We start from the raw sequence: 23,404 nt of genomic DNA, 5'->3' as shown, positions 1-23,404 counted from the left end.
AGTGATCTATATGGTTATTAACAGAAAAAAAGTGTTGTTTTCATAAATCAGGGTGAGTTGATATAGCATGCTTCCATTTCATTTTATTTATCTGATCTAATGAATTTGAATGCAGACCAGAGTCATGCTGTAATTGCTAGTTTCAGATTTACTAAACGCTTCTTTTTTTGTTTTTTTCTCAATGCTAATCTTTTGCTATAGTATATAAAAACAACTTTCAAATGTATTGTTCACGGTCGTAATTAGGGCTGTGCCAGCAGTGCCTGACACACAGTGCATATGCACTGTGGGGGCAGAACAGCCGACAACACCCGCAAGACCGCACCACACTAGTAAATCGACCCACTGCTAACTGCAGTGTCCAGCTACTTCTCACTTTGGTAAATATATAGGTAGCCGGGTAGTGCTGCAGCTTCCCATCCGCATGCTCCGCCCCTCCCGGCTTCCCCCTCTGTGACCTCAACGTCTTCTGGAAGCGATATCATGAAGTCTCTCCCAGCAACCCCCCCTTCCCTCCAGTCCACAAGTACAGTGCGAATATTTGCATCATTTGGGTGGGAGGGAGAGGACACTGAGGCTAAGCAGCAGAACTAGAGACTTCGAGTGAATCTCTCAGAGAGCCAGCCAATGAAGGACACTGTCCATCAGGAAGGGAGTTCGGAAAGCCCCCCACCCCTACAACCCCCCCCCCCCCCCCCCCGCCCGCAGCAGCAGTATAGTATTTTGGAATTCTAGAACTCCTAACATTCTTTTTTGGACTTCTAGAACTCCCAACATTCTATTTTGCAATTCTAGGACTCCCAACATTCTATTTTGCAATTCTGCAACACCAACATTCTATTTTGGAATTCTAGAACTCCCAACATTCTATTTTGGAATTCTAGTACTTCCAACATTCTGTTTTGCAATTAAGGGCATCACTGGTCAGCGACGGGATGGTGCAAAAATCCTATCGCGCGGGCGTTCGCAAGGCGATTGACGGGAGGAAGCAGTTTGTGGGTGGCAACTGACCATTTACTGGGAGTGTCTGGAAAAACACAGGCGTGCCCACGCATTTTCAGCGAGGGTGTCTGAGGTCAGCTCCGTCCCAGATCAGCCTCTTCTCATAGCACTGTAAGTACTGGGCTGCTCACACACTGGATTTTTGCAGCTCGGCGTACACATGGGATCGCACACTTGCACAGCGAATTTACACTCCCTCTGAAGGTGGCGACTATCTGAACGCAGGACAGCAAAGTTAGCAGCCAAGCGATCATTTTTGAATCACCTCCAATGACTGGCCCCATCTGCCCTTAGTCAAAGAGATTGGGGAGGGGCACTAAAATTTATAATAGTATACAGTGATACTGATTGTTGTTTTTATATAAAAGCTATATTGCATTTTAAGTGCAGTTGGCAGTAATTTGGTTTACTCCCTACATCCTCTGGAGGGAAGGGGGGCGTAAAGTGTGGGGCTCTACTGAAGAGTAATGTGTATTTGGGGCTGTACCCGGCTTAAAATGTATGAGTGGCTCTACCATGGAGTAATGTGTGTAAGGGGCTCTTTAGTGGTATAATGTGTATAAGGGGCTCTACTTTGGTGTAACGTGCCTAACGGATGCTATTGTGCAGTGTAACGTGACTAACGGACGCTACTGTGCATTGCACGGTGACTAATGGTCGCTACTGTGAGGTGTAAAGTGACTAACGGACGCTTCTGCGAGGGGTAACGTGACTAACGGACACTAATGTGCGGTGTAACATGACTAACAGACTCTAATGCATGGTGTAACGCAACTAACGGATGCTACTGTGAGAGGTAACGTGACTAACGGACACTAATGTGCGGTGTAACATGACTAACAGACTCTAATGTATGGTGTAACGCGACTAATGGATGCTACTGTGAGGGGTAACGTGACTAGCGGACGCTAATGCGTGGTGCAACGTGACTTACGGATGCTAATGTGCAATGTAACGTGACTAACAGACGCTACTGTGAGGTGCAAGGTGACTAACAGGCGCTACTGTGAGGGGTAATGAGACTAACGGATGATAATGTGCGGTGTAAGGTGACTAACGGACGCTACTGTGAGGGGTAATGTGACTAACGGACACTAATGTGCGGTGTAACGTGACTAACAGATTCTAAAGTGCGGTGTAACAAGACTAACAGACGCTGTGAGGTTTAATGTGAAATTATGTGGCCACGCCTCTATATTTTTGGTGCCTCTATATTTTTGGTGCACACAGTCCCTATTTTAAATATGGGGGGGCACCAATTCTGTGTATGGCACAGGGCACCAAGCTGTCTAATTACAGCACTGGTATTGTTAAGTGTGCAACAAGAAAGATGCATTAGTGAATGTGCATATTACAAATGACATGTACATATAAAAAAGACCTATAACCTGCTTACAAAAACATAATAAACAGAACGTACACCTCATATTGAATGTATGTTACATTTTCTTCTATCTTCATCATTTTAATGGCAACATGAAGTTATCAACTACTGTAGAATAGAATGTGAATGGCTCTTGTAATCCCTCTAGGAAGTTGTATTAACTGTACTCAGCTCATGCACAAGGAGAACACAAGCTGAACCTCTATGTGACGTACAATGAGTTTACACTGAAAGATGGCTGCCATCAGAGACTAAATAAGTACCTTTTTAATTTCCTACACCTTAGAGGCTTATAATTAAGGGCATTCATTCTATATTGACACTTCTGTTCTTTTCTTTTGAAGGATTACTTTGATAGCCCACTCAATGGCACAAAGTCTGCCAGAAACTAAAGGTTACTTAATCTTACCTGTGTGTCGGCATTCAATACTTTTATTCTCTGTGTAGAGATAAATAAGTCCACTTCTGTCATGGGCTGAGCCTCCCCTTCTGCAGCCTACAGCAAAATAACACCAATTAAGACAAATTGCTTATGCTATCAAAGCTATATAAATACGGACAAACTGATCACAAATTCTGCTACCAGAACAGCAGCCTCATAGAATAAAACATATGTTTTAGCAGCTTACATAAAAGCACGGCATTAATAATGTATATTCACATATTTTTGTCTTTTACAGTTTTTGTTTCTAGATTATGTTTTTTTGTTTTTGTTTTTTTAGTTAGTAAGTGTCATTTTTGGGATATAGGTATTGTTGAATGGCAACATTAATGACATTACTGTAAAGTTCAAACTACTAGTTTCCTGGGGATCAGTATGAAATACCTACAAATCAGGTCAAAATCCTGACAACAATTGACCAACAGTCAAAATCCCGACAAGGTTGAGATCCCGATAAGGTCAAAATACCGACATTTAAAATACCGACTAGGTCAAAATACCGACATTTAAAATGTCGACAGGTCAATAAGTCGACACATTTTTATTTCTTTTTTAGGTGTATGTCGACATAGACGACATGGACACCATGTAAGTGTACCACGTCCCCTCGTATGGCTCGCTGTGCTCGGCACACTATTATACTCCCCCCTCCAGGCCCACTGGGATGGTAAAGTATGAACAAGTCGGTTTCAATGAAAAAAATCATGAAAAACTCATGTCGTCTTTTTGACCTGTTGACATTTTAAATGTATTTTTGGTATTTTGACTGTCGGGATTTTGTTTGTAGGTAAATTGACCGCATCCCTTTTCCTGTGGGCCTAATTCAAGGTTGATTGCAAAAAGCAAAACCTTCCTCTAATGCAGGGGTGGGGAACCTTTGGCCCTCCAGCTGTTGCTGAACTACACATACCAGCATGCCCTACACTTTTGCTATTTGGCCATGCTGAAACTGTTGCAGGGCATGCTGGGATGTGTAGTTCAACAACAGCTGGAGGGCCGCAGGTTCCCCACCCCTGCTCTAATGGGAAAAACCATGTGCACTGCAGGAGAGGCAGATATAACATGTGCAGAGATAGTTAGATTTGGGTGGGTGATATTGTTTCTGTGCAGGGAAAATACTGTTTTCTTTATTTTTACACTGCAATTTAGATTTCAGTTTGAACACACCCCACCCAAATCTAACTCTCTCTGCACATGTTATATCTGCCTCCCCTGCAGTGCACATGGTTTTGCCCATTAGAGGAAGATTTTGCGATCAACCTTGAATTAGGCCCTGTAAGCGCTAGAAATACTTCATTGCACAATTTGTACACCTCTATCCAGCAGCAACAACTATTATAAAAGGACTAAAAGTAACACATTAGCCCCATATTATATTTCTTTGCAAACAACCAGGAAAATATGTGCAATAAAATAATTTGGTAGAGCAACTGAAATTCATATAAAAAAAAACAACTATTGAGGCTAATAACACTGTTCTGATAACTGGATTTTTTTAATGCACCTAAAACTATAACAGAACCACATGTACAGTATTACAATCACGCCCAGCATACTTGCATGAAACTTGTCATCACATCAAACACTACATTATATGTAAGATAAAATAAAATAAAAAGTGATGCATGTTTTTCTGACATCTTTTTGTCAGTTAGGACAATACTGAACATCGTCTGTATTCTCTCTGTAGGTCACAAATCTGGAAACTGCTGCTAACACCAACATTTAGAGATTCTATCTTTCTGCCCAACTATTGTATGTATGACATCATAACAATGATGGAATGAATAATGGTCAGTGACAAAAAGAGGAGATAGTGGCTCATTTGAGGAAATGGCTAATCCTGAATAGATTCAAACGAGACGACAGCTTACTGTATTCAGAAAAGTGAAGCAGAAAGATAAGAAAATGCAAAAAACAAAACAAAAAAACAAGAATAACAACAAACGGATGACATTGTACTGCACCTTCTTCCTGCTTTTGGCTAATTTCTGGGCCATCTGCTTAGCATGAAATAAACAGAGACAGGAATATGGTTAGAGAATAAATTACAGATACTAGTTCTAGCCAAGGGACTACAGCGGGAAACTGGCACTAATTCAAAATCAGAACTGGCGCAGCTAGCATTAACGAATCAGGGGTGCAAACGGAGGAGCGGAACAATAGGTTTCTGATTCATGTTGAGTCTCACAAACTTGTATTTACTATTGTATATGGCACATTATACGGTAAAGAAAGGACACTTTATTTCCAACACTTTCTCGAAAACAAAAATAGACCCGTATGAAACATGAACCAACAGCAATGGAAACAACTCATATTCAAATATGGATGTAGCATTGTAAAGAAGATGAAGATGTAGGGACTGTAACCCTTCATCATTAAGCTTCGATGCACTTAACAGCTGAGTGACAAGATGGTTGACTCTAAAATTCTGCTAACTATAGTGGAAGAGAAGGCAGTAATCAAGAGAGGACACTTGCCGTAACCTTTCCCACCTTTGGATAAGGCTAGTTTTATGACTTGTACATGCCCATCACATAAACAGACAGTTGTTTGATTTTGTGGTCTCTAGATACATCATAAAGCTGACTTTTAGATACAACTGTGCTGTATGTAATGCAGTGAGCAAAGCTGTACTGTGCATTTTCCAGGGCAAGTAAAATAAACATAATCTCTCTGATGATATAAAGACAAGGCAGCAAAGCACTGAATAGAGACACCCAAAGCATTATATAAACTAAAGGCACCTCAAGGTGGACAACCTTCATTAAACACTGTTCTATATGGTTTCAGCAAGATTCAAATATAGACAGTGGAAACAGGAATTAATGATGTTGCAGATAATACAGATCCAGTACAGAATCTAATCAGTATACCAGGGAAGAGCATCACACCTCACCTTAATCCGACTAACCGCCTCCTGTGCTTGCATCATGCGCACATTCTTAGAAGGAGTTTTGTCAGACAGTAGCTGTGTGGAGCCGAGGTAATTGGCAGCAAAAATTATTCCATCGATTAAATCTTCTGGGTCACATGGTCCCGGGACTGAAAAAATAGAAAAGCTTTAAACATTTGTATTTAACTATATTATATATAGCTATATACATACAAATACACACATGTTTTGGTGCCAATTTCAGTGTAAAGTAAATGACCATCTTATTCTACAATAACTGTAAGGTCACTGAGTGGCAGAAATAAATAAATCCCAGCACACAATGAAAATTGTGATACGCCGTAGAATACGTTTATAAAAAAATGTTGCTGTGACCAAAAAGTGGGTTTAAAAGGGAGAAGCGAAACATTTAAAAATGTTTCCAGTCATAAAATCAGTAGTGAGCTAGTAGTATTACAGGATTCATATACAACAAGAAAAGTGAATAAACTGTATCTGTATTTTTTTACATCACATGAGTGACTTACATATCAAAAATAGATGAGAAGAAAAAGAGTAAATCTGCGCTCCACTGATGGGAATACAATGCAGGTTTATAAATATAGATTCCACTTTAATTAATCACAAACCAATACTCCCCTATTCAGGTAGCATTATTCCCATTTTCCGGACAAGAATTATACAGGGTTGATTTTTCATAAACAGTGCTTCAATCCGAATGGGATGTCCTCTCAATGGAATACATACAAAATAAAACACAAAATCATATACAGTATAGTGTGAGATCCAACAACAGTCCTTGTTAGATTAGTTATGATTCATCTCACTTAAACCAATATTTCTATGGGGTGGTGGTTCCTTAAATGTATTGGAGGGTCACCGCTTCATGTTAAAGTTTAGACCAAGGTCCTCACTTTTTTTCTTACATAAAAATGTAAAGATGAATCCTATAAAGGTATCTTTAAAATGGAAGCTCACATAAAATCTTACATCTCATAACTTTGGTGTCCACACATCAAGGTATCTTTTTGGGGTCTCATCCAACTTTCGTCAAATATGGACCATCACATAGACATATAAATAAAAAACTTCAAACACTTTATTCCAACATAACATAAACTAAATGCAGGTATCCAGTTCAACCAGTAGGAATTCTCGATGTCAATTACACTACATGCACCCCTGGTGTTGATGTTAAAAAGTTAAATCACTTCCAAGAAAAAAATTAGCCTTCTGTTCCTCCATCGGGCTTTTCTCTAAGGAAGACCTAACAGCTTCAAGACCTTTTTTATGGTCGATGATTGAATATAAAGCACGAATTCCGGGGGCTAGACAGAAGTCACGTTTTAGCCCCTAATTGGTCCGCGCTTGCTATATCCCCATAGCAACGCGGACCTTTCAAGGTAACCCGCACAGAATGCCGGGAGCTGGACAGGAGTCACGTTTTAGCCCCTGATTGGTCCGCGTTTGCTATATCTCCAAAGCAACGCAGACCTTTCACTAGAGATAAAAATGCCCCTCTAGATTTATTCCTTTTTCCAGGATCTGATTGGCTGATACAGAACGGTTGTCATGGCAAGCAGAATCACAAAGGAAACCGGAAAGGGTTTTCCATTTGGTTGAGAATGTTTAATGTTTTATGATACTTCTGTAAAGTCAAAATAAACAAACTTGTGACTATTCATTATAAGAACTCTATGATCTCTGTAACAAAGGGTTTTAAATTATTTTTTTGTTTTCAGCATGAATGGCATTCCACCAATTGGAATTGGGGGCGGGTTCTCAGATGGCTTAAATACATTTCTGGGACACGAGAGCACCACCTTAAAAAATACTTTTTAGGTCGAAACACATTGGTCGGTGCTTGCAGGAGACATCCAGGGGCCATTTAGGAACAACTATCCTCTGCACCTCTGGGTAAGACTTTTCTTCCCGGGACTTTTTAACATCAACACCAGGGGTGCATGTAGTGTAATGGACATCGAGAATTCCTACTGGTTGAACTGGATACCTGCATTTAGTTTATGTTATGTTGGAATAAAGTGTTTGAAGTTTTTTTTATCTATACGTCTATGTGATGGTCCATATTTGACAAAAATTGGATGAGACCCCAAAAAGATACCTTGATGTGTGGACACCAAAGTTATGAGATGTAAGATTTTATGCGAGAGCCCATTTAAAAGATACCTTTATAGGATTCGTCTTTACATTTGTATGTAAGAAAAAAAAGTGAGGGCCTTGGTCTAAACTTTAACATGAAGCAGTGACCCTCCAATACATTTAAGGAACCACCAACCCATAGAAATATTGGTTTAAGGGAGACGAATCATAACTAATCGAACAAGGACTGTTGTAGGATCTCACACTAAATGTGATTTTGTGTTTTTTTTGCATGTATTCCTTATGAGAGAACATCCCATTCGGATTGAAGCACTGTTTAAGAAAAATCAACCCTGTATAATTCTTGTCCGGAGAATGGAAATAATGTTACCTGAATAGGGGAGTATTGGTTTGTGATTAATTAAAGTGGAATCTATATTTATTAACCTGCATTGTATACCCTTCAGTGGAGCGCACAATTACTCTTTTTCTTCTCTTCTATTATACAAATTCCCATAGCAAGTTTTATAGCACTTGTTTGTAGTTCTCAGCTGCTCCTTTACTGCGCAATAAGGGTACACCATTCCTTTTTTTCCATTACATATTAAAAATGTTGCATAGAAATCACAAAGCAAAACACATGTTCCTGTTATGGAGCAAGATGATGTGTTTCATGGGGATGGGAACGGGATACTGGCAGTGAGGAAGCTGGTGTTCAAAATACCGGCCCCATCATCCCGACTGCCATAATCCCCACAGATGTTAGCAACTAAACTAACCCTTATCATACACCTCCCTGTACTCAGCCTAACCCTAACCCTCCCCGCAGTCTAACCATAACCCTCCCTCCCTGCAGTCTAACCCTAACCCTCCCTCCCCACAGTCTAACTGTAACCCTCCCTCCCCGCAGTCTAACCCTAACCCTCCCTCCCCGCAGTCTAACCCTAACCTTCCCTCCCCGCAGTCTAACCCTAACTCTCCCTCCCCGCAGTCTAACCCTATCCCTCCTTGCCCGCAGTCTAACCCTAACCCTCCCTCCCCACAGTCTAAGCCTAACCCTCCCTCCCTGAAGCCGATCTCTAACCCTTCCTCCCTTGCAGTCTAACCCTAACCCTCCCTTCCTACAGTCTAACCGTAACCCTCCCCGCAGTCTAACCCTAACCCTCCCTGAAGCCTATCTCTAACCCTCCCTCTCCGCATTCTAACCCTATCCCTCCCTCCCCGCAGTCTAACCATAACCCTCCCTCCCCGCAGTCTAACCCTAACCCTCCCTCCCTGCAGTCTAACCCTAACCCTCCCTCCACGCAGTCTAACCCTAACCCTCCCTCCACGCAGTCTAACCATAACCCTCCCTCCCCGCAGTCTAACCCTAACCCTCCCTCCCTGCAGTCTAACCCTAACCCTCCCTCCACGCAGTCTAACCCTAACCCTCCCTCCCCGCAGTCTAACCGTAACCCTCCCTCCCTGAAGCCTATCTCTAACCCTCTTCCCCCTTGCAGTCTAACCCTAACCCTCCCTCCTCGCAGCCTAACCCTAACCCTCTCCAGCATAATGACATTCAGGATTCCGGCTCCGGTCTTCTGACTGCCGGCATTCAGTCTGTTGGAATGCCAACCACATCCCGTTTCAAGAGCATCATTGCACCAAATGAAATTATTTGATGTTTGCTTTTAGAAATGTGCCGTGGAAGAACTACCATATTGACCTACTACTCTCTCTGGGTGAGACTACTACCTTAATTATGTGTTATTTGCTACAAGTAAAGCTCATGAAGGTTAGCTATTTAAGACAGTTCAGAGTTTATTTATCGAATGCTAGCTACAATATCACTTATTTATTTATTATAGAGATGCATATTGATATAGTGTTACTATCAAGTGTTCATTCCTCCAAGGCTTGTAATAAGCACTGGAATCACACTGCACACAATACACCTTGTCCCACAACTGAGGGGCTCAGAGGCATGTTCTACATATACATGGATTTTGAATTTTGCAGCCATCAAGAAGCTTCTGCCATCTAGCTACTCCACTAACATCTAACATAGTGGCATGTGCTTATTTCTCACCATCAGCAAATACTGGTGTGATATTTCAAGACATATCTAGTTGACAAGTAAAGAAAAGTAATTTAGTGGCATGTGCCTCTTTTCCAGCGAGCTCCTCAATTGTCTGTCAACTATCCCACTTTTCTCCCCACATAGTGGGACCTGCTAGGCTCTGAATTTCATCTGTGGGCAAGGTGGTTCCAAGGACAGCAGATCCCTGTGTCATTATATAGCAATACTGCTCTCATTCAGTAATAGCATGTTTCAGTTCCATTTATTTTATTTCACAACATTTAATGCTATACTGAATACATGCATATGGTCTTTTAGAAACACTGTGGTGATTATTATTGATTGGGTGTGTGAAACCGAAAGCACTCATTATTCCTTTTATCTGGTTATTTTTGGTCTACAGCAGTGGAGGGACGTAATCTCCCATTAGGAGCTCTTGTCTATGCCAGGATCACATCCAATTGTGAGCAGCAGTTGGGACAGCACAGCAAGGTTTTATTAGCTTTATTGTATTAACATGATCAGTGCCTGATTGATGTATTCATTCTCAAGGCATGACCTTCATATGCATGGAGTCACACAAATGAAAGGACTAATATTCACCACCAATGAGAATTCTGACTCTTCCTCATTATTAGGATTACAAGTAAATGATAGAATATTGCTATCTCCAGCATTAACAGGTGAAATGCATGTCTCTGACATCTACAGCAAGTGGACAGCTTGTATTTGCTGGAAATAAAGACATACTGTATTTAACAGCTATTTGAACCAAACACCTTTCTTGTAATGCTAGAAACGTAGGCAACTGTACCTAAATAACCGGATCCAAGGGATAATACATACAGAATCTCCTGCCATCTCTTCAATTAAATAATGTCAGTGTTCTTTGTTCCCACTATTTATACAAAGAGCATATTTATCTAGCAAGATGTTCCCCAATAACCCTGGCATACAGAAGGGTCACTCACTATGCTTGGGGGATATAGTTATGTTGCCGGCGGTCAGCATACAGACAACGGGATTCCAGCTGCCAGCATGCCGGCAGGGGGCCCAGGACTATTCCCACTCGTGGGGGTCCAGGACTATTCCCACTCGTGGGGGTCCACGACACCCATAGAGTGGGAACAGAACCTGTAGTGTACACAACGAGCCACCTAGCCCGCAAGGGGCTTTGTTGCGCTGGCCCCCCTATCTGCATTCTGTCGGACGGGATCCGAGCGTCTATATGCTTACCGCCGGGATCCCACCCACCGGTCACACGTAGCCAACTCATTCTTGGCTAGAGGTGTTACAGTACCTATGACGTTATAAGTATCAGAAGAGATCGAGGAACCAAGGGGTGTGAGGTTTTAAGATGACAGCAAAGTGGTTGTATGCACTAGCATAGCCCAACTCTATTAAATATAAATAGCAGAATACACGTAAGGTATTTCCAGTAAATTATCTTAAGTAGCATTAGCAATGCTAAGGTAAGTCAATTACAATAAATGGCCATGGACCCAGCACCATCAAATGTACGCATTAGTGTTAATTATTACTGAAAACAGAAGACAAGTATGTAGTCTGAAAAACAAGCAACTGATTTATTATCTCACAAAAAGAAAACCTGGTTCAGCATAACTTTCATTTGAAAATCTCTAAATAGAATTATACTCCAGGATGCAAGATTTAGATTTGGTTTGGCAATTACAGGAATTTATCCAGCTGACATTTCAGATTACGGTTGGCCACATGTCTTCCTTCTTACCTTCTACGTAGGTCGGGAATGAGGCCAGGCTCTTTCTTGACTGTAATTAAGACAAATAATGTTTGTTTGAATACACACAAGACACACATAGTAAAAGCAAAATAAAACTGCTCCATGCACAAATCACACACAGGACAGCAAATGCAATCCGACAGCCGCTTGTTAAGAAAAAATTAGATTGTTTTCAAACGATTAGCAGTTATTAAGGGAGTCATGTGCAGACAGTTTTATTAGCATGTTTAGATAATTAGGGAATTCAGAGCTGAATCTACAGGCTCCTGGAATTGACTGTTCGTGACGCTTGCAAACACTGCATGCTACCTCTTGAAGTTACTGCCTAGGAGACTGTCAGCAGGTCTCAGGTTTCCAGGGGCTGAAACTGAAATTATGGTAAAATATTCACATCTCCAAACTGTAGTTTTATGCCCATGGAGCAAAGAGGAAAACAAATCATTTTGGCTGAATGAAGACAGAACATAGAATTTGATGTCCTCTACCTACATGATCTCGGACCATGTAATATGCACACTAAGATCTCTGCTTTAATGAACATTATGCAGTAAATAACTCCACTATATAAAACAAGGCCATAATCATGTGTTTTAATCTGTATCTTTAACACTTGTTCTTACAGTCAGATATATCATGTAACCACTTGCTGCTGGATTTTATTAAAAACAGAGAGTAATAGGCTATATGGCTATATAGCAGGGGCGGATTGGGAACAAAAAGCGGCCCTGGAAAAATTTGTACTAGTGGCCCCACATGGGCTGCACCAGAGGTGTAAGGTCTAGCCATGGGCCATGGCAGCAGCACCCTCCCCCCAAGACTTTCCAGATAGTGGGCATGTCCAGCATCAAGGGGGAAGTTAAATAGAAATAAAATTAAATATTATGAGCACATTATATGATACACCTTCAGAATCCAGGAAACTATATCATTCTTTAGAAAGATATATTTTCTTGCTTATTACACCAACCGTATCCCAATCACTATTCACTCAATCTTATACGTCAGCCAAGCAGGCAGACAGAGCATACACTATATCATCTGCAATCACAGGCTAAGTGGCAAAGTCATTTTCATATATGCAAATTATTTAGCATCTTATTCATTATGTCTATAAAAAGGACCACATGTCCTCAAACAAAACAGGCCCCATGGGTGCGTCGACCCACCGGGGATCTTCCCTGTAAACCCTATGGCCAATCCGTCTCTGCTATATAGGTAATATGAATTTATATTAAATGATACCTTAATTAAAAAATACTAATGAGGGTACTTTTCAAAGCAAATTTTAAAGTAAAAGATCTGCCACATTGACAGTCATTTCAAATAAATAAGTTTATTCTAGTTACTGAACTGCAGAGTGATTTTACATGCCTTGCTATCAGCGCAGTAATACAGTGGTTAGCACTGCTGACTCATCGTACTGGGAACATGAGTTTAATTCAGGGCCAGGACCAATTCTATGTGGAGTTTCTATGTCCTCCCTGTGTTTGCATGGTTTTCCTCTAGCTGCTCCAGATTCCCCCCATACTCCATAAACTTATTGGGAGGTTAATTGGATTCTGAAAAAAAGTTAACCCAATGTATAGTTTATGTTAGGGAATTTAGACTGTGCACTCCAATTTATATCTATATTTGCAATGTAAAATAACTGATGATGATGCTGATAATAATCACAGAATCATTGGAAGGCCCTAAGGGCCCTATCACTATTGACTGAACTAGCATTTTTAGCAATTCTAGACAGAAGATTAGCACTGTGCACAAACATTGTTGACCTGCTTGTTAGGGATTCTTCAGGACTTGAAACTTGAACCGTAAAGGCTGGCAATCTCACTCATGATCCGTCGGGCAGGAGCAGATTGTGGTGATCTATAATCATAATTGAATGCATACCATCTCACAATATTACACAGAACATACTGTCTGTATACTGAAGGTTTGTTTTAGATTTCTATTTGAAATTCCTTGTTTTGGAAAGTTATTGCTTATCCTGACTTATAGCATCATCATTCACTTACGGAGGTCTATCAATTTCTTATAAAATACCTATGCTCTTGTAACAAACCTGCGCTAGTGAAAAAAGGCCCATCATGACTGTGGGGCAACCCACTGCATGTGTAACCCTTAATGACAAGTACCAGCCTATGGTCTATTCGGTGCTGGGCTCATTTCTTTATTAGAGTTGTGATCAAACAAAAGTGGGTGCTAATTACAGTGGGCTCTAGCAATAAAGAGCACAGGGGCTCTCTGTAGCCTAGCCACCCTGTGGGCAGTGTTGATTGGGGAAATCAGAAGTAACCAGACAGAAACTCCACAAGAGGAAGAAACTGTGGCACTTACCTTGGGATCCATATCTATTACACAGCAGTCTACACTGGCTACCATGATGTGGGGGTAATCAATATGAAAATCTAAGGGGGTGGGGTGACAATACTGTATATCTATTAATTCCAATGGTTATACAGAGCACTGATACTATTCATACATTTGCATATTTTAATACAAGGTTATAATGAAAGTTAAACCTTGACGTTCATGCATAAGACCACATATGCATATTGTGGTGGATACTTTGGGGGAAAAGTTGTTGTCTGGAGTTATTCTTCAGGACTCATCTCACAGGCCATGTGTATCTGCTTAGGTTGACAGTCATTATGTCGACATGCATTAGGTCGACATGGGCATTAGGTCGACGTGAGTTTTTCACATTTATTTCCATTTTTTGGATTTTTTCCATACTTAACAATCCACGTGGACTATGATTAGAATGGTAAACTGTGCCGAGCGAAGCGGCAGCGGAGCGAGGCACCTTGCCCGATGCATGGCGAGCGAAGCAAGCCATGCAAGGGGACACAGTGCACTAATTGGGGCTCCCCGTCACTTTACGAAGAAAACGACGTCAAAACCAGTGGGGGGAAAAAACATGTCGACCTAGTACATGTCGACCTATTGTCCCTGTCGACCTAATGCATGTCGACCTTCCATGGTCGACCTAATGACTGTCGACCTAAGTTGTGTCTATCCAACGAACCATACCCATATAATTTATGATTTTGCATGACCTGACAAACATATATGTTTGTCAATTACCTTCCAAAGGCAACTAGTATACAGTAGTTGTAGAAGTGACATGCCTGCAAGTTCTGGAAATTTAGGTGACCCACTACTGCACTGGATCCTCAGCCTGCTCTGATGGAGAGTGGTGGAGTTGGCACAGAGTGCTTTCTTAGTTACTAACATGGAAGCGGACGTCTCAGAGCCACATTCCTATCCTCTCAGCCAATTGCTTGGTTTGTCATGGTGAGAAGATGAATCGGTGCAGCCCTAGCAGGGATGTATTAAGGGAAATTGCACTGACAAAATCTCTAACATAGCTTCAGCTTTTTAGCTTATGGTTACTGTGTATTTGTTTCATGAAAGTGTACACATTTCTTTTATATGATGTCTGTTCACATAAAATATGATGGTTTTTCTATATTTTGGACAGTTATGGAAGGGAGTTAAAAAAAATAGAGGTTCACATAAGACATACTGTATATGAGACTATAGATTCAGAAAGCAGCAAGAGCTGCACTAAATAATACTCTGCTAAATGAACAGTCACAAGTTTGGAAACAGACTCCGTTCTGGGGAACTTACCTCTTTATTTGAAGAGGATTCGGCTGAATCGCAGGCATTCTGACGATGCTGCTGTGTTGTAGATTCTGCTCCTTGCGTGGAAGAATCAGGAGACGGAGACTAAACATAGCAGAGAAAGAAACAAAATGAATACAAGTCAAAGAAAGTTGTAGGTGTTTCAAAGTAGGATCAATATTCAAGCTTCATAAAGAGACTGAATCTAATGGATAGAATAGTGCCATCTGCAAAAAGAAACAACCAAAACACACACAGCTCCTGTGTAAAATCACTTTCTACCGTGTAAAACCCAGTGAGAAATCATTATCAAATAATATCCATAAACAAATCAGATTTTAGTATTACAAATTACCAGGTAAATGGAATAGGACGGTAAATATAATACAGGTTGAGTATCCCATATCCAAATATTCCGAAATACGGAATATTCCGAAATACGGAATATTCCGAAATACGGACATTTTTGAGTGAGAGTGAGATAGTGAAGCCTTTGTTTTTTGATGGCTCTATGTACACAAACTTTGTTTAATACACAAAGTTATTAAAAATATTGTATTAAATGTCCTTCAGGCTGTGTGTATAAGGTGTATATGAAACATAAATGAATTGTGTGAATGTAGACACACATTGTTTAATGCACAAAGTTATAAAAAATATTGGCTAAAATGACCTTCAGGCTGTGTGTATAAGGTGTATATGTAACATAAATGCATTATGTGCTTAGATTTAGGTCCCATCACCATGATATCTCATTATGGTATGCAATTATTCCAAAATACGGAAAAAACCCATATCCAAAACACCTCTGGTCCCAAGCATTTTGGATAAGGGAGACTCAACCTGTAATATGTGAGGCAATATCTGCCGTGATCACATTGCCGAATTCTGGGTACATTGTTACAAGAAATATAAAAGCAAACTGAATATTAATCATTATACTAATAATACATATCAAAGTGTGTGTATTACTGAAACAGAGAATTAACTGTAATCTATCATTACTACTTAGATAGTCTTGTGCGGAAACACAACTTCAAGTCAAATAGGTTATGTTCTATGCTATAAAGACCGCTGTACACACTTTAAGATTTTGCCCAACGTAAACAGTTTCAGACCAAACAAAACAATCCCAATGCAGAGCATAAACACTACCCAATAATCACTTTGTTCTAAACGATCCCTTCGATTCTAAATGGTCTCACCGATAATGTTTGTGTAAACTTTACACTAGACAATGTCCGATACCTGTAAACACTGCATTTGCTGAACGACATAGCTAGTTCAGCGCACGCTATATCAGGAGGCGATTCTACATGATTTGGACTGACCAACGGGCCCTTGTAAAGTGTACACACATAAATTATTGTGTCATCGACCCACTGGGGCAGATATATTAAGCATGGAGAAGTGATAAAGAAGTGATAAAAGGAAGGTGATAACGCAGCAGCCAATCATTATGGGTTTGAAAAATTAGAGGAAGGAGCTGATTGGCTGGTGCGTTATCACCATCCACTTGTCACTACTTTATCACTTCTCCGGGCTTAGAACATCTGCCCCAATATCTGTCAGGTTGACCCAAAAATGTTATAATTTGTAGCTAGCTTAATTGACACTGGGTCAGATGTACTAAGCCTTGAAAAGTGATAAATTTCATGGAGATAAAGTACCAGCCAATCGGCTCCTAACCTAACTGTTATTTAAAAAACCCAGCCTGTGACAAGGATTTGAGCAGGACATTGTATCTTCAAGTGATCATGGGAACAGTTTTGCTGGTCACCATTTATAAAACTAGTTACAGTTCGTTACATAGTTCATTTTATATTCTGTTATTACTCACTTGTGGGCTCACTGAATATGAGTGTCAGATTTGCTGGGTTGTGTATATCTTTTCTGTGTCATGATTACTATTGACTATTCAAAATGTCTTCATGTTATACACTTGATAAAAACTATTTTCTCATCCATCCATCACAAACAGCAAAAGATGTGACACACTTTGCAGTTATTAACTGAAGGATTGCTGTATGTGCATAACAGCTCAAACAGGAAAGCATAATAGGAGAGATGTACTAAACCTTGAAAAGTGATAAATTTCACGGTGATAAAGTACCAGCCAATCAGCTCCTAACTGCCATGTCACAGGCTGTTTTTTTTAAATAACAGTTAGGAGCTGATTGTCTGGTACTTTATTACCATGAAATTTATCAATTTTATTAAATGGTTTTAATATTCTCTCATCTCCTAGGGCCTTAATGGCAATATTAACATTTCAGCCAGGAAATTAAACACTAAACAAGCACAGGCAAAAAAACTTGGTATATAAGTTATATCTCACATTAAATGTAGGACATGTACTAATTGGATAGAGATAAAGTGGAGAGTGACAAAGTTGAGAGAGATAATGTACCAACCAGACAACACCTATCTGCCATGTTACAGGCCATGTTTGAAAAATGACAGGAGCTGGTTGGTTGGTACTTTATCTCCCTATAAGGCTTTAGCCAGGTATACACTAGACAGTATATTGGATTATTTGTCATTTTGAGCCGAACTAGAATGACAAATTGTCCATAATCATCTAGTGTGTATGCACTATTGTGCGCTCCCTTGCATTGTTCTTCACATCGATATTATTAACAGAATGCTCCTGGATGTGCCGTCTGAACGATATATCGCGCAGGCATGAAATAAAGCATTCTGGACGTACCGTCAACCACGATCGTCTAGTTTGTACCCAGCTTTAGTATATCTGCCCCAAAGATTGTGTGGATTTAGCCAGTGAACCTTAACACAGTTTGCTCTCCATAAGACATTAACAAATGTTTGTGCAAAATGTAAGGTAAGAATGAGTATTTTGGAGAAATTATTTCTGTATGTATAACAGATGTTGAATGAAGCTGAGTGGAGCTATTTAGCAACAAAATTACATTATAATAAAGAACACAGCGTGCAACAGAACCCCTCATAATAGTTCCACATACATTAACACATCTCTGTCTCTTGGAAATGTTTAATTATAGATTTGCATACTGTCAGTGAATCATTAAGTTGCTATGCTATGGATCTTGCTTACCTAACAAGAAAACATATTACTGTTCCATTAATATTATAAATCAGATGGCAATGTCAAGGCAATGTCAAGCTTTATTGAAAAGAACATTATTCATTTATAATCATTAAGTGAACAGGATTTCATGTTTTCCTGTGATGCCAAACACTACACTGCAGTGACACGGTTGCAGGTCTAATACTCATGATGTGGTTATACTGGGTTCACTACGGCTGGCCGGCGGTCGGGCTCCCGGCGACCAGCATCCCGGCGCCGGGAGCCCGACCGCCGGCTTACCGACAGCTTGGCGAGCGCAAATGAGCCCCTTGCGGGCTCGCTGCGCTCGCCACGCTACGGGCACGGTGGCGCGCTACGCGCGCCACACTATTTTATTCTCCCTCTATGGGGGTCGTGGACCCCCACGAGGGAAAATAAGTGTCGGTATGCCGGCTGTCGGGCTCCCGGCGCCGGTATACTGAGCGCCGGGAGCCCGACCGCCGGCAAACAGAAGACCACCCGGTTATACTATATCATAAGAGGGTGTCAACAGAGATGGCAGACATTTCATAAATAAACAATTAGAACATCATAACTAGTCAAAAGTAATTTTTTAGATCTACATTTTGAAATACAAAATGATTTATTAAAATAACAAAGCAGTTATTTTTTCAATGCATTTCTCCAACCATCGCCACCCTGAGACTACAATAACAGGAAGGCACATTGTGGAGGTACTTGTACCACTACGTAAAATAGACATGTGGCCAAGGACAGACACTCAGCTAAGATTGCTGACCTCTCCATAAACTTTTGAGCTGCAGCTCCATCAAGGGTGATTTGTGCCTAATGTGCGCCTAATATATAGTTAATGTTGTACAAAATATGTTGAAGTATGTAAACTTCAAGAAAGTTATAAATTAAGAGTTAGCAAAGTTGAACCAAAATTGCCTCTGTGCATGTGTGGTACCCTGAATAAATTTATAATAGATGTTAAAGTGTTGGATTATCACAGGTCCGATGTTACCAGCATGCAGTGTGTTGGCTCTTGCTTTGGCGCTCTTTCCTCAGCAGCATGTTTTCTACTTCCCTCCTTCACACCGCAGCAGAAAGAGGCAAGGAAAACAAACTTTTCCAGACAGGCAAAGTGGCAGACAGAATGTATGTGAAAGTATTTTTGAATTTATTTCTAGAGACCGTGAATAAAGGCTAGAAGGTGTTACTAAAATTACAGGAACATATGGCAAGCATTTCTTAAATCACATCAAATAAATATCTATTCACAATCATATCTACTTGGCAATTCACAATCAAATCTACTTAGCAGTTCACAATCATCCACTTAAGCATGGAACTTTATAGTCACATACTGTACATTACTATACAGTGTGGTTTGGTTCAATTACATTTAAAATAGATGAAGAGTCCAGGACATAATGTCATGTATAAGAATTAGTAGAGTAGTTTTGCTACTTTTGGTCCGGGTTATTTAGGGATCGCTGTGTGCAGTGTATGCATACAATAAGATCTGTATTTAAATAATATAGTTGCAGCGCTGTTAACACATAATAGGACAATGTCTATTACATAAAGTAAGGCTGGTGAATGCATAGAAGAAATGGGCATCTTTCTCCCTCCTTTTTCAGGGTAATCTGAGATGACTTGGCGCTTTCCTTTCCACTAGAATGCTTGCTTGGCTGTAGCACCACAAGTCTCAGCCATCTCTTTAATAGAGTTTATCTCTCTGGGCACTCTTTCCCATTTGCTGCTCGTCTTCCTTGCTTGTATCTTATGTCATACTTCCACACTTTATGTAACTTTCTCTGGCTGTCAGCTGGAACATCTTTCCATCATGGACTCTTTCTTTAGTTTCTTCAGCCAACTCACAACATCCTTGGCTCCTCCAGCAGTTCACCTCGTCCTCTACTTCCATGGCTTCACGCATGTGTCCTGTAATCTGAGACTCCTAAAGCTTATCTTACTTTCTCTGCATACTGGGCAGTGGGGACATGGTATATAGTGATACTGTACATTGCAACTCAGGGGTATCACACATGCAAATTGCAGGCAATTATATTTGGGATTTAGTGGTAATTGACTACATTTCTTTAGTTTCAATGAACTCCAGGGGGTGTCTCGTATGATAAAGTTAGTAATGTTCAATTATCCCATTGACAAAATTATTCTATTACAAGTCAAATTTACAAATAGAAAATTTGACTGTGCAGCAAATATTGAGGATGAACTCAAGTGACAGATTTCAGTCACTTGAAGTTATAGTTAATTTTGGTACCAGAATTGTATAACAGAAGGTTTTCTGTGAACTCAGGAGGGAAATTACTTGTCTTTTAAAGAAATTTTATTAGAGTAAATAAGCACCGTTCTGTTCAAGATACCTGCATCATCTTTTGTATCCTGTGACTGCTAGAGTAGCACTAAAATGCTATTCCATTCTATTCCATTCTCTGGCTGTCCTGCAGTTGCACAGAGTCTCCAGCTGAAGCCCCCTGTCCACTGCCAAGCACAGTTCTGATCCATAGTATGTGTAGAACTAGGCATTGCAGCAGCATCACCAGACATACAAAGTGGTTACAGGTGTAAGTGTAGCCAAACGGTTGGGCAGCGAGTTATTTGCCAATGATGTAGCAGTAAGAGTCCAATGGCGACAGTTGATTGTGATAAGTAATACATATAATACAGAATTGGTATAGTAAACCCACAGAAGGTAGCTTAAGGATTACTGCCTCACAGCACTGAGGTCATGGGTAGATTCCCACTGTGGTTCTGTGCGGAGTTTGTATATTCTCCCCATACTTGCGTGTGTTTCCTCCGGGTACTGTGGTTTCCTCCCAATACCCAAAAATATACTGGTAGGTTAATTGGCTCCCAACAAAATTAACCCTAGCATGAAAATGTGTGTGCATGTACATGTAGTAGGGAATATAGAGTGTAAGCTCCACTGGGGCAGGGACTCATGTGAATGGCCAAATAGTCTCTGTAAAGAGCTGCGGAATATGTTTGCGCTATATAAATAACTGGTAGTAAATAATAATAATAAGGATTAAAGTAACTTCACCACAATCTATACTGGCCAGCAGAGTATGACCTTCCGCACATTGGAAAAAAACTGATCTCTAGCAAAAACACACCTGTCCCCACCAGAAATAGGGACCATAAAACAGAAACTGGCCCATAAAAGAGAAATAATTATACTAACCTTACATATTTCAAACGAATATTTTTATTTGACATTTTTAAATAATTGAAGCCTCTACACTCATCAACACAAGCCTTCTGACTCTGTACAAGCTTTTTACTCCAGTCCACTATATATTTATTGAATAGAATAGTGCTCATTGTAGCATCCTGCACCTTTCAAAACCTGTGCCGTTTCTCTTTCCTGCCCTGGGTGGTGCTTCTAGCACAGTCTGGTCTGTATCTCAGTGCCTAGGGTGTTGCTCTCTGCTGTGGTGTTTCTAGAACAGTCTGGTCTGTATCTCAGTGCATGGGGGTGTTGCTCTCTGCTGTGGTGTTTCTAGCACAGTCTGGTCTGTATCTCAGTGCCTGGGGGTGTTGCTCTCTGCTGTGGTATTTCTAGCACAGTCTGGTCTGTATCTCAGTGCATGGGGGTGTTACTCTCTGCTGTGGTGTTTCTAGCACAGTCTGGTCTGTATCTCAGTGCCTGGGGGTGTTGCTCTCTGCTGTGGTGTTTCTAGCACAGTCTGGTCTGTATCTCAGTGCATGGGGGTGTTGCTCTCTGCTGTGGTGTTTCTAGCACAGTCTGGTCTGTATCTCAGTGCCTGGGGGTGTTGCTCTCTGCTGTGGTATTTCTAGCACAGTCTGGTCTGTATCTCAGTGCCGAGATAAAGATAAGATTGTGCTAGAGGCACAAAAGCAGAGAGTGACAACCCGACAGGCACAGGGTTTGAAGTGCAGGGTGCTAGAATGAACACGTCAGAAAACAAGCAAGATATGTGGTCATGGGATATAAGGTCCTTTGGAACTTCCACACTTGGCAATGTAACAATTGTGGGAGTAAAATAGGCGTATTGGTGATGGTAGGAACTATTACATGATTAACATAGATAGCCTTTGGTGTAACCATAATTTCAGATTCTATTCAGTTGAATAAAACTGCAGAGAAGAGATAAGGAAATGTTAAATGTGTTTATTTGATCTAATTTTTCTATACATTGGAAATACTTACAGAAGTTAGTAAAATAAATTAAAAAAACTACAGAGCCGGTTATACTTAAATTTGTTGTATCAAAGTGTTTCCATCTGAACTGCTTTGTTTAACGCATTTTCCAACTGTGGATGATGCAGTAGAAATTCTAAAACACGTATTATGTATGCAATGATCAAAACAAAAGTGTCCCAGTGACTGGCACTGCTGCCTGAAAGTGCTAGGGCTATAGATTTCCTCAGGAGACAGTATTCGTCATGATGAACATCTGAAAAGAAAGACAGATCAGCAGCAGCTGGTAACATCTGTTATTGATACCTTGATTACGCAACTTGGTCACACTTCTCATCTCATCTCACTCAAGAACTGTAGTTGCTAAGTCAAACTAGAAGTGTTCACAATTCTTTCAAAAACAGCAAATGAAAGAATCTACAAGTGAAGGGTTGGTCTGACTAGCCTGATCCACCACACCACACTTAATTGGTTTTGTTGGTTGTAAGTAACTTGCGGTACCCTTATGTGCCGAAGGGTGATCGCTGCAAGCTCCATGTTCCATCTCTGGAAACTGCTTAAGCTTCGGCTGGTTTGCAGCTGCTCTAAGTCTTTGCTAGTTTATTTGGCTAATTACTCCTACCCACTTACTTTGTGTTAGGATTGCACGTAGCAGGCAAAGTTACAACTCTGGTCTCCAGGGTCCACATAGGCAGGGGATGAAATACAGCACACATTTCAGAAGAGCATAGTAAGATTCTAGTATATGTGAAGCATTTTGCTCATATAGGAGTATTTTTGTTGCCCACACCACTAGAAGGTAGCTCTTGTACTAGTCCTCCTTTTATCAGTGCTGCCTTGGTTTAACAAACACATCAACACTCTGTGGATGGGTGG

General features: G+C 40.6%; 1 protein-coding gene across 3 annotated transcripts in view; it reads right to left on the bottom strand.

Moving 5' to 3' along the window:
- The window catches only part of APBA1 (amyloid beta precursor protein binding family A member 1), a 354,528-nt gene that overhangs the window by 63,306 nt on the left and 267,818 nt on the right, over positions 1-23,404 (bottom strand). For 2 of the 3 annotated variants that reach the window (XM_063913906.1, XM_063913904.1), the window contains 5 exons: positions 15,288-15,386; positions 11,637-11,676; positions 5,731-5,876; positions 4,796-4,828; positions 2,796-2,882 (listed from right to left, as the gene is read on the bottom strand). In XM_063913906.1, coding sequence (XP_063769976.1) covers positions 2,796-2,882; positions 4,796-4,828; positions 5,731-5,876; positions 11,637-11,676; positions 15,288-15,386 — 405 coding nt within the window. The remainder of the gene's footprint in view (positions 1-2,795; positions 2,883-4,795; positions 4,829-5,730; positions 5,877-11,636; positions 11,677-15,287; positions 15,387-23,404) is intronic. The other variant, XM_063913905.1, reaches the window with a different exon arrangement.

This window comes from Pseudophryne corroboree, chromosome 1, assembly GCF_028390025.1.
Source record: "Pseudophryne corroboree isolate aPseCor3 chromosome 1, aPseCor3.hap2, whole genome shotgun sequence".
Classification (NCBI taxonomy): Eukaryota; Metazoa; Chordata; class Amphibia; order Anura; family Myobatrachidae; genus Pseudophryne; species Pseudophryne corroboree.
The sequence above is the reverse complement of the archived record's forward strand: the minus strand, read 5'-3'. Positions and strand labels throughout refer to the sequence as shown.